General features: G+C 43.3%; 1 protein-coding gene across 1 annotated transcript; it reads right to left on the bottom strand.

Annotated features, from left to right (window-relative positions):
- Positions 1-8,400: 8,400 nt before the first annotated feature.
- On the bottom strand, positions 8,401-9,196 carry LOC138898290 (uncharacterized). The gene is made up of 2 exons (XM_070184350.1): positions 8,875-9,196; positions 8,401-8,789 (listed from the first exon to the last, which is right to left on the bottom strand). The coding sequence occupies exons 1-2, from the start codon at positions 9,194-9,196 to the stop codon at positions 8,401-8,403; spliced, it is 711 nt and encodes a 236-aa protein (XP_070040451.1).
- Between the last annotated feature and the right edge of the window lie 3,713 nt (positions 9,197-12,909).

Genomic DNA, 12,909 nt, shown 5'->3' on the forward strand with positions numbered 1-12,909 from the left:
TTAATTCCCTCTTACAAGGTTAAAAAAGAGACTTACCTCGCCTCAAGCCTACTTCCCGGTTCAAGAATGCGCTCACACCCTCAAGTCGGTGCCGAATCAATCAAAAACTAATAAATACATGCTCAAAAATTTGTATTCCAACTATTAAAGAGGTTACCCAACCCTAAATGTAAGATTCTAAGAATTCACCCCCTGACCCACGTGCCCGGATTCTCGAACTTTTCGAAGAAATAGCCCTAGGAACATAAAAATATGATTTTCACCAAGTTCCATATCCATTTTCGTGGTAAAATCCCATTTTTATCAAAACCTAGATTTTTCATCTAAACCCATGATTTCCACAAATTTTCATGTTACAATCTACCCATAATCTATGTATTAAACTCACATTAGGTAGAGATTACTTACCTTCAAAAGCTAGGTCGAAATCTCCTCCTTAAAAGCTCTCAAATTGCCCAAGAGTGAGAGAAATGGCCTAAGTCCCGTATAAAATGAACCCTTCTGCCAACGATTTTTCGCACCAGTGGTGCCTTGGCCGCATCTGCGGTCCCGTACCTATGGAAAAATCCTCATAGGTGCATATTTCACTTACCTGGCTAAGCTCCGCACATGCGGACAAAAGGGGCCGCTTCTGCGAGCCCATCCGTTCCTGTGACCACTGACGCCAAACGTTCCGCACCTGCGGTGGCTGGGCTGCCCTCACTCTTTCACTTCGCACCTGCGGCTGGCCAAGCGCAAGTGCGATTATGATAGCAACTGGGAGCTTCAGCTGTTTCTCCCAATTTCCAACTTGGTCCGAGCCTCGTCCGATTGACACTTGGGGTCTCCGGGGTCCTGCCCAAAAATACCAACAAGTTTGAAATCGTAAAACGGACTCGCTCGAACCCTCGGAATGCCCGAAACAACATTAAAACTAAGAATTACACCCTAAAACCAATTGAATCAAACTTATGAACTTCAAGGTCTTCAAATTAACTCACAATGCGCCGAAACATACTTAAACTATTCGGATTGACACCAAATTTTTCGTGCAAGTCTTAAATGACATTAAAGAAATATTCCCTGTCTCGGAATTCTGTTTGGACCTTGGTATCACCAAAACCCGCTATACACCAAATTTAAATAACTTCTAAAACCTTCAAAGAACCAACTTTCACTATTAGGCACTGAAAAGCTCCCGGGTCATCCAAAACCCGATCCGAGCATACGCCCAAGTTCAAAATTATCATACGAACCTATTGGGACCATCAAATCCCGATTCCGAGGTCGTTTACTCAAAACGTTGACCGAAGTCAAACTTGGCCTTTTAAGGCCAACTTAAGGAACCAAATGCTCCGATTTCATCCCGAACTTTTCCAAATCCTCAAACTAACCACCCCCGCAAGTCATAAAACAGTAAAAGCACATACGTGGAGTCTTATTTAGGGGAACGGGGTTCTAGAAAGCAAAACTACTGATCGGGTCATTACATTCTCCACCTCTTAAACAAACGTTCATCCTCGAATGGGTCTAGAATCATATTTGGAGTTCTTAACAAGTGAGGAAATCTGCTCCGCATGTCCCCCTCGGACTCCCAGGTCGCCTCCTCAACTGGTTGGCCCCTCCACTGAACCTTTACTGTGGAAATCCTCTTGGATCTCAACTGGGGATCCTGCCTATCAACAATGGCAATTGGCTCCTCTTCTTAACCCAGACTCTCATCTAGCTGAATCGTGTAGAAGTATAACACATGAGACAAGTCGGGACGATACCTCCAGATCATAGACGCGTAGAAAACTGGATGAACTCCCGATAGGTTGGGAGGTAGAGCAAGCTCACAAGCAACCTCCCCAACTCGCCTCAACACCTGAAATGGGCCTATAAATCTTGGGATAAACCTGCCCTTCTTCCCAAACATCATGATTCCCTTCATCGGCGAGACTTTCAAGAGAACCTTCTCGCCTACCATAAATGATAAGTCACGCGCCTCCTGGTACGCGTAACTCTTCTGTCTGGACTGTGCTGTGCGAAGTTGTTCCTGAATCAACCTTACCATTTCCAAGGCATCCCTCACCAAATTAGTACCGTATAACTTAGCCTCACCAGGCTCAAATCACCTGATGGGGGAGCGACATCGCCGACCATATAAAGCCTCGAATGAAGCCATGTGGATGCTGGACTGGTAACTGTTGTAAGAAAATTTGACAAAAGGCAAGAATTGATCCCACTGCCCTCCAAAGTTAATCACGCATGCTCTGAGCATGTCCTCCAACATCTGAATTGTCCGCTCCGACTGCCCGTCGATCTGGAGATGAAATGCGGTGTTGAGCTCTACACGGGTCCCTAACTCACTCTGTACTGCTCTCTAGAAATGCGAAGTAAACTGAAGACCTCTGTCTGATATGATGGAAATAGGCACACCATGCAGCTGAACTATCTCCTGATATAAATCTGGGCCAATCTCTCCAAAGTATACGTAGTCATCACATAAATGAAATGTGCCGACTTGGTCAATCGGTCTATAATGTCCCAAACTGCATCAAACTTCCGCAAGGTCCGTGGCAACCCCACTACGAAGTCCATAGTAATGCTCTCCCACTTCCAATCAGGTATAGTCATCTGCTGGAGTAGGCCTCCTAGCCTCTAGTGCTTATACTTAACCTGCTGGCAATTCAGGCATCTGGATACATATTCAACTATGTCTTTCTTCATCCGCCGCCAATAATAATGCTGTCTCAGGTCACGGTACATCTTTGTAGCAACTGGATGAATGGAATATCAAGAACTATGTTCCTCGTCTAGAATCCTCTCCCTCAAACCATCAACATTTTGAACACATAGACGACCTTAGAGTCGCAGGACACCATCCTCACCGATAGAAACCTCCTTGGCACTACCCTGTCGTACCGTCTCCCTTAGTACCATCAATTGCGGATCATCAAACTGTTGAGCTTTGATCTGCTCTAATAGTGAGGATTGGGCAACGACACAAGCAAGAACTCAGCTGGGCTCTGAAATATCAAACCTCACATGTCTGTTAGCCAAGGACTGAATATCCAAGGCTAGTGGCCTATCCTCTAATTAAATGAATACCAAGCTACCCATACTCTCTGCCTTCCTACTCAAGGCATCCGCGACTACATTCGCCTTTCCCGAATGATAAAGATTGTTGATGTCATAATCCTTCAGTAACTCAAGCCACCTACACTACCTCAAATTAAGATTCCTTTGCTTGAACAAATGCTACAAACTGCGATGATCAGCGTAAACCTCACAAGACACCCCATATAGATAATGCCTCCAGATCTTAAGAGCATGAACAATCATGATCAACTCCAAATCGTGCAAAGGATAATTCTTCTCATGGGGCTTCAGTTTTTGTGAAATATATGCAATAACTTGCCCCTCCTGTGTTAATACACAACCCAACCAACGCGTGAAGCGTCGCAATACACAGTATACATCCCCAAACCTGAAGGACACACTAGGATTATTGTTGTAGTCAAAGCTATCTTGAGCTTCTGGAAGCTGGTCTCACAATCATCGGACCAACGAAACTGAGCACCCTTCTGGGTTAATCTAGTCAAAGGTGCTGCAATAGATGAGAAGCCCTCCACGAACCGGCGATAATAACTTGCATGGATACCACTCTGAAGTCTTAAGTGCATAATCCCTTTTGTTCCTTCCGAGCTTCCTTTAAATGTAAGCTATTACTTTTCCTGGTCTTTTGGCCCCTCTGTTGCGTGTATACTTAGCTTATCTTAGTTCCCACGCATGCCAGAATTTTTGTGGAACTCTCATGGTCTCAAATATTACTTTTGGTTTCATTTCCCGCTCATTAGCTCCGATAGGTGCCACTTTCATATGGAGTGCATGCAATGTTGTAGTGAGACTACTATTACAAGACAATTTCTTCTTCAAGTTACTATGCTAGGTTGAAGCCTTCTTCCTTATTTCCTCAGCTAGTCTTTCATTGTCGTACTTAGGGAGGACCCTCTGACTCTTGTAAAGTTGCGAGCTTATTATATCGTATACTTCGCGAAAAGTTTTTTGATGTCCTCCCTCGCCTATTATTATTAGTGGTTACTTACCTTCACACTTATGTACTCGTACGGTTACTTCTGAACTTAAGTTTTGACTATCTTCCCAGTGAGACTCTCTTTTATTTCCGTAATACTCGTACGGTGCCTTTAACTACTCCTATCTGAATATATCTCAAGGATCACAGTGTCATTTCTGCGAGACTGAATTTCCCATGTTGGGGTTCACTACGTTTATCTTGCACGATCTATTGATTTGTCTATAACCTCTTGTCTAGCCATAACTAGGCTCTTCCTGAATCAACCGCTAACTAGTCGTTGGCCCATTCTCATATCAATATTCCGTGTAGTCTTTCTTGGGTTATTTCCTTTGTCTTAACTTATCTCTCGCACTGGCTCCTTATTCATCAATAACATCTCGGGCAGGAATCCTCACTTCCTCTCCTTGACGTCGTGTTTGCATAATGTTCTGGAATCGTAGCATATCTGTAGGCTTTGAATAAGTGCAATCTCATCCCTTTTTCATTTTATCGCATTCATCCTTTACCATTCCATAATTACTATAACCACTTAATTCTGACTTAATGCCACATCACTCCATATTCCCCCTTTAGAGGAGTACTAATATTTAGCGCTATGACGATCTACCTATAGATGTTTTACCTCTTTATCTTTGGCGTCTTCTCACCTCATTGATGACCCTTACTCACTTTGCAGTGATCCTTCTGTACCAAGGATAACAACTTCCCTTACTAGTGAGGGTGACACTTAGTATAATTGGCACATACAGTCCCTTATGCTTAACTTTGCTCACATTGCTTGCTTTAGGGAAGTGTCTTCCTGAATGACCATTCTCTAAATCTTTCATGAATCTTCTTCTGTTGTCTATTCTATTATTGTTGTAACAAAATCTGAAATTCTCATGATGTCGACCATTATCAAATCACTTAGTCCCTAATCCATGTTTAGTTTATCTTGTTCGCCAGCCCATACGGATTTTTATTACTTTGGGGTCTAACTTTTCCTCCTGACAATTGCGTTGGAGTCACGAACTTATTTATTGAAATGAGGATACAACCTTATGGCCTATACTCTTTTGTTGTCTCCAGGCCTGGCACCTCTCATATTTTCCTTCCCTCGATTATAGACTATGTAACACTTAACATTCTCTCTCTACTAGGGACGGGAGCCATACTAAGATAATATTTATCCCTTTAAAGGCTTCTAGTACCTATCCTTGTAATACTCATATCTAACCGTACTATTTTAGAGTGCACCATCTGGGTGCCTCACAAGGATATCTATTAGCATATTTGCACTATCCTTCGAAAATGTCAACTAACGCAAACATTCCATCCCCCATTTTGGGTCACTCTAACCCCAACCAGATCCTGATATCCGTCCTTCTGTTATACTACTTTTGTTAACTTCCATAGGACATAAATGAGATGGGTGTGGCCATTTGTACATCCCCCTACTACCGTTGAAAGTAACTCAAAATTCTTATATCTCCCATCCTGAATGGTAAATAATGATAGTCTTCATTAATTGGGCGCCTCGTACCCTTCGTCACCTTGCTTCTTTAATTTGTTGAGAGTTGTACTATATTCTAAATCTTTGATTGCCTTTCACCATAGGGGTGGATAGATATCCTTGCCTTAAGGCTCCTTATCAAGAGGCTTACACGTCTTAGTACACACATGATCTACTAAAGACCTTACATTTCCTCATTCATCATGAAAAATTGAGTTCCTCTTACTCAACTCTTCCATATCCGCATTCAATCTCTTACCAACTGGAGGTATCGTCATATTACGGATAAAATAAAAAGCTAGGAGTTTGAATTCTTATAAATGAGCTCTACCACACGATCTAGAGTAAGAAAAAAGAGTGATAGTCCTAAATGCCCTGTAGCCTCCTGCTTATAAGTATGGTGCACGACACACCCATAAACAAGATTCTACTAAAGGCTCCCTAAGACAGATCTGATCTGATACCACTTTGGTCACGACCCAAACCGATGGGCCGCGACGGGCACCCGATACCTTACTCAACCGAGTACCAACATAATGTATCTTTTTGTATCATACTCTTATAGATAACTGAGCCGGAGAGGATGCCGTGATCTAGGTAGAATACAACATGTGACACCAACTTATACATAAGACATATGGGCCTATAAGACCAAAATAACCATTCGTATACTGAACATAGGCTGACAAGGCCATACAATCGTTTACGTACATAACATCTGTTTACAAGCCTCTAAGAATACATAATTGTCATAAAGGTAGAGACAGAGCCCCGCCATGCCAAACAATACAAATCTAAATCATACTAACCAAACAAGCAACTCCGGAGCAAATGAAATGCATCAATATCTTTTGCTGAGCTGGTCGCCTACTTGGAGGACTCTCGACCTGTCTATCGAGACCTGCGGGCATGAAACACAGCATCCCCAGGCAAAAGGTACGTCAGTACAACTAATGTACCGAGTATGTAAGGCAATATACTGAAAGATGAAACTGAACTGATAATATAATAACTGAAAGGAACTGGGAGTCAAAGATAATATGAAGATATGCTTACCTGCTGATACTGACTCAATTCTCTCAATATAGTAAGTAAAATAGATGTTCAGCCCTCTAAGGCTCGGTATATATATATATATAACTGCTCTACCGTAGTAGGCTCGCTCATAGGCGCTCGGCCATAAGGCTCTGTATCTCGGCCAACTGGGCTCGCTCATAGGCGCTCGGCCATAGTAGGCTAGGTATATAACTTACCATCTTATCAGAGGTTGCCCAATAGAGGCCTGCCCATCGATTATAGCTCGATGGTAATGAAAATACTATAATACTATATATATATATATATATATATATATATAGATTCTCTGCTCTCATGACTGGAAAAAAGGAAATACTCAATTGAATATGAAGTAGGGAAAAATCCATATGATGTTCTTGGAAAAAGTTGCGTGGTACTCCTTTAGAACCGCAAATATTTACGTTGCTAAATCTCGTTGGAATCGTTTGGTTGCAATAAGAATTGCTAACGTTTCTCTCTTCTGATTGTAATGTCTTGGTATTGAAAATATTAGGAATGAGGTTAGAATCTGATTGTAGTATTCTTTTGTATGAATTTGTAAGGATTCACGTTACTAATGTGCAAAGCTCATGTCTGAATTGTAGTATTGTTTGTTTTGAAAGTCTTAAAGTTTGAGGTGTCTTGTAATTAATGTATTAGGATGCCACCTAATAAGAAATTACTAAGAGTCATTTGCTTAATAAGGGGCTTGCTGCCACGTGGGGGTGGCGTGGGAAATGTTAACCTTTATCCACTTATTAAGTAATTAGGTAATGTCCCGTTACCCGATTATTAATCAATTACCCGCATAATTAAGAATTATCTCACATTACATAAAATACTACTCACTTTTAACATACTTTATGCACCTTACTATCATGGTAATGTGGTACCTTGTATGGTACTAGTCCATAAATACCGGGTATTTTAGCTCGGGGCGTATTTTATCCCAAAATGTCAAACTTTGACGAAATCCCTTTTCTTCGATTTTGCTTACCTCTCACCTTCATGAATTTACTGATCACTTGTTGAAATAGCATAATGCTTATAATCTCAAAATAATCTCATTCCCGAACTTTACGTCGATTAACTTACGACGAAACTTTAACATACAAAAATGCAGGATGTAACACACCCTGTTCATCAAGTCCATAAACACCGCTGGGGCATTAGTCAAACCGAAGGACATAACTAGAAACCCATAATGGCCATATCTAGTATGGAAAGCAGTCTTCGGAACATCTGAGTCCCGAATCTTCAACTGATGGTACCCTGATCTCAATTCGATCTTAGAGAACACCCTAGCACCCTGCAACTGGTCAAACAAATCATCAATACGTGGAAATGGATACTTGTTCTTAATGGTGACTTTGTTCAATTGGCGATAATCAATGCACATCCGCATAGTCCCATATTTCTTCTTCACAAATAATACTTGTGCACCCCAAGGTGATACACATGGCGTGATGAATCCCTTCGCTAGCAACTCCTCAAGTTATTCCTTTAACTCCTTCAATTCTTTCGGAGCCATACGGTTTGGTGGGATCGATATATGATGGGTAGCTGGAGCTAAATTAATGCAGAAATCGATATCACGACCTGGAGGCTTGCCTGGAAGATCAAAAGGAAAAACATCGGAGAACTCCCGAACTACTGGTACCGAATCAATCGCCGGGGACTCTGCAGTAGTATCCAAAATATAGGCTTGATAAGCCAAAAAACCCTTCTCGACCATGTGACGAGCCTTCATAAAAGAGATGACCTGACTAGATGTACTGACAAACGAACCCTTCTACTCAAATCTAGGCAACTTTGGCATCGCTAAGGTAACAGTCTTGGTATGGCAATCCAACATGGAGTGATATGGAGATAGCAAGTCCATGCCCAAGATGACCTCGAAGTCGGTCATATCAAGCAACAAAAGATCCGCTCTAGTCTCATAATCACAAAATGTAACCACACAAGACCGATAGATCTGATCCACAAGAACAGAATCGACCACAGGAGTGGACACATAGATAGGAGTACCCAAGGACTCACGAGGAATATCCAGAAATTGAGCAAACAGAGATGACACATACGAATAGGTAGATCCTGGATCAAATAATACTGAAGCATCCCTACTGCAGGCAGAGATAATACATGTGATCACGACATCTGAGGCCACTGCATCTGGTCTGGCTGAAAAAGCATAAAGTCTGGCTAGAGCACCACCTGGCTGGCCTCAGCCTGCCTGACCTCAACCTCTGGAACAACCCCTACCCACCTGCCCTCCGCCTTTGGGTGGCTACTGGAGCTGTAATCTTGGGGTGCTGACCTTGCTGCATTGCCTTGCCCCGAAGTCTGGGGCAATATTTCTTCATATGACTAGGATCCCCGCACTCATAACAACCTCTCAGAGCGGTGGAATGCTGCCCTGAGGTCTGACCCTGGTGGCCTGAATACCCACCGGAAGAACCCTGAAGAGCGGGTAGGCAATATGAACTCTCTGGCATGGCACTAAAATAGACACTAGAAGAACCTTGATGGCCAGAGTATCCACTGGAAGGACCCTGAATAGCTGGCGGGCGGTAAGAACACTCCAGCATGGCACTGAAATAGGGTCGTACTGGAACACATCGAGGAGGTGGTGGTGCCGGATATGGGGGCCTGCTAGACTAACCCCTCCCAAAATGTCCTCTGCCCCCAGCTGGGGCACCCCTGAACTCTCCAGAGAAATGGGATCTCTTGTACCGCTGCATCTGCTCTCTACCCCTCTAATAGTAACCCTCAATCCTCCGAGCTATCTCCACTACTAGCTGATAAGAAGTCCCCATCTCTACCTCCCGGGCCATAGTAGCCTGAATATCTGAGTGCAACCCCACAACAAACCTCCACACTCGCTCCACCTCAGAATGAAGTATCATAAGCGCATGGCGAGACAACTTAGAGAATACCGCCTCATAATCGGTCACTGACAGTTAACCCTGCTTGAGTCGCTCAAACTTACACCGCAACTCTTCCCTCTGGGAGGGTGGGATATACCTGTCCAAGAATAGATGGGTGAACTGCTCCCAAGTCATGGGAGGAGAATCTGCTGGTCTGCCAAGAAGATAAGCCTTCCACCACCTACGTACGCTGCCCTCCAATTGAAAGGTAGTGAAATCCACCCTGTGATACTCCAATATGCTTATGCTATGCAGTCTGTACCTGCACCTATCAATAAAGTCCTGGGGATCCTCATGTCGCTCTCCCCAAAGACTGGAGGGTGAAGCCTAGTCCATCTATCCAAGAGCTTCTGTGGTTCGCCGGCCGTAGCTGGCCTAGGCTCAGGTACATCCACTGCAACTGGTTGGGCCCCGCCCATGGGTAGTATACCCGGGGTATGATATACGGGAGCTGCATGCCCAGCTGCCTGAGCAGTAGGGGTCTGTGCTCCCCCTCTAGACTGGTATGTGGCTGGGTCTACTGGAAATAAACTAGCCTGGGTCATAGAATCCATAAACCGCAGCATACGACCCATGAACTCCTGAAAGCCCAGTGCTGACGTGAAATCTATCGAGGCTGGCTCCTAAACAATGAGATCCTCTACTGGATATGCTGGTGGTACAATTAGGGCAACTCCGGGAAGTCCTCGTCCCCTACCTCGGGTTGGTGCCCTGCCCCGACCTCTGCCTCTACCTCTCGCAATAGGGGAGTAGCTCCTCCCGGGTCTGGAACATCTGTCGTGCGCGTTCTCACCATCTGTGAGAGAGTAAAAGAAGAAACTTAGTACACCATCAACTGCACGATAGGAGATGAATAAAGAGTAGTTTCCAAACACCCTATAACCTCTCAAAGATAAGTACGGACGTGTCCACACCGATCTGCACGACACTATTAGGCTTGCCTATAACTCGTGAGACCTACGTGAACCTACTACTCTGATACCATGTTGTCACGACCCAATTTCATTATAGGCCGTAATGGCGCCCAACTCCATTGTTAGGCAAGCCAACACTGATCAATTTAGTGGTTTCCACTTTTAATATGTTTTCTAAGTGAATAACATTCCTCATTTATAAAAAGTTTTAGCAATTTACAGATGTAAAGTATCTAAACGAAAGCAACTAAGTGCAAATTGAATTCATAAAATAGATCCAAAATCATAAGTCTACTAGTGTGTGCCAAGACCTGGTGTCATAAGTGTATGGGCATTCTAGTAGAATATACAAAAGAACACTAGTCTACTATTTGAAAAGGGAATAGACAGAAAATATAACAAAAGGAAGACTACAGCTGCTGCAGGACGGCTCGGAAAACAGCTCACCATGAAGTCTCAAAGTGCAAGTCAAGTGTGCGCGCCAGATTGATATCCATATGCACTTGCCTCAAATCTTGCACATTTATGTGCAAAAGTTTAGAGTGAGTACATAAACAACTTATACCTAGTAAGTATCTAGTCTAACCTCGAAGAAGTAGTGACAATCCTTGGAAGTTGAAAGGTTTATATGAAATAAGTAAACAATCCTTTTGTTCAAGTAAGAACTAACTCATTTCTTTCATCTAAACCTTTTAACTTCCAAGTCTGTGAAACAATACCAAATAGGTAAGGTGGTTCCAATATCGTTACGCACGAGTTATGCCGATAATATATTGTGCACATATATGTGGACGTACGTCCCGATCCATATATATATAATATTGTGCACTGCCGAGGGTCGAACAACCCGAACCATATAATAAATAAATAAATCCTGCCGAGGTGAACGACCCACTCCGATGAGAGTAGTGGAAGTTTACCTAGCTCGCGGAATATACTTGCGAAGCGATTGAACATAATTTTTCTTAAGTTATCATAATACTTCTCAATTCCTTTTAACATAAGAAATTCAACTTGGAACTTAAAAATATTGAGATTCTCAACCTCCACTTTAAACCAACAATTAGTAAATATAATCAAGCAACGGTAGCAACAAATCATGGTGTAAGCCTAAATCTACCCGGACATAAGCATGAATAGTAGCTACGCATAGACTCTCGTTACATCGTGCATGCGTAGCCCCCATAATTAGAAGTACATATTGATTTAAGTTCACCTATGGGGTTAATTCCTTCTTACAAGGTTAGAAAAGAGACTTACCTCGCCTCAATCATACTTCCCGGTTCAAGAATGCACTCACACCCTTAAGTCGGTGCCGAATCAATCAAAAACTAATCAATACATGCTCAAAAATTTGTATTCCAACTATTAATGAAGTTACCCAACCCTAAATGTAAGATTCTAAGAATTCACCCTCGGGCCCAAGTGCCCGAATTCCGGAAAGTTTCAAAGAACGTTGTTACCCATATCCTTAGGAACATAAATATATGTTTTTCACCAAGTTCCATAAACATTTTCCTGGTAAAATCCCATTTTTATCAAAACCTAGATTTTTCATCTAAAACCACGATTTCCACAAATTTTCATGTTAATATCTACCCATAATCTATGTATTAAACTCACATTAGGTAGAAATTACTTACCTCCAAAGGCTAGGTCGAAATCCCCTCCTTAAAAGATCTCAAATCGCCCAAGAGTGAGAGAAATGGCCTAAGTTCCGTATTAAATAAACCCTTCTGCCAGCAATTTTTCGCACTTGCGGTGCCTTGGCCGCATCTGCGGTCCCGCACCTGCAGCAAAATCCTCGCAGGTGCGCATTTCCCTTACCTGGCCAAGCTCCGCACCTGCGGACAAAAGGCCCGCTTCTGTGAGCCCATCCGCTCCTGCGACAACTGCTCATAGGTGTGTCAAAAGTTCTGCACCTGCGGTGGCTGGGCTGCCTGGGCTGCCCTCACTCTTTCGCTTCTGCGGCTTGTACCTCGTACATTTGGCTGGCCAAGCACAGGTGAGATTATGACAATAACTTGAAGCTTTAGTGGTTGCTCCCAATTTCCAACTTGGTCCGAGCCTCGTCCGATTGACACTCGGGGCCCCAGGGGTCCCGCCCGAACATACCAACAAGTTAGGAATCATAAAACGGACTCGCTCGAACACTCAGAATACCTGAACAACATTAAACTAAGCATCGCACCCCAAAACCAATTGAATCAAACTTATGAACTTTAAGTTCTTCAAATTAACCCACAAGCCTCGCGTCACAGATTTGTTGCCCAGAAATTTCTCCTTTACGAACGCGGGAGTCCTCCCGCAAATGCGATTACCAGGAAACCCAGGCCTTTATGAATGTGATGCCTCACTCGCGAACGCGTAGGCTAACATGTGAAGTCTACCCCAGCCCTCACTCTTCTTCGCGAACGCGTGGCCTCTATCGCGTTCGCGATGCACACTGGTTCTCACCCT

The sequence above is a fragment of the Nicotiana tomentosiformis genome, chromosome 8 (genome assembly GCF_000390325.3).
Source record: "Nicotiana tomentosiformis chromosome 8, ASM39032v3, whole genome shotgun sequence".
NCBI classification, from domain to species: domain Eukaryota; kingdom Viridiplantae; phylum Streptophyta; class Magnoliopsida; order Solanales; family Solanaceae; genus Nicotiana; species Nicotiana tomentosiformis.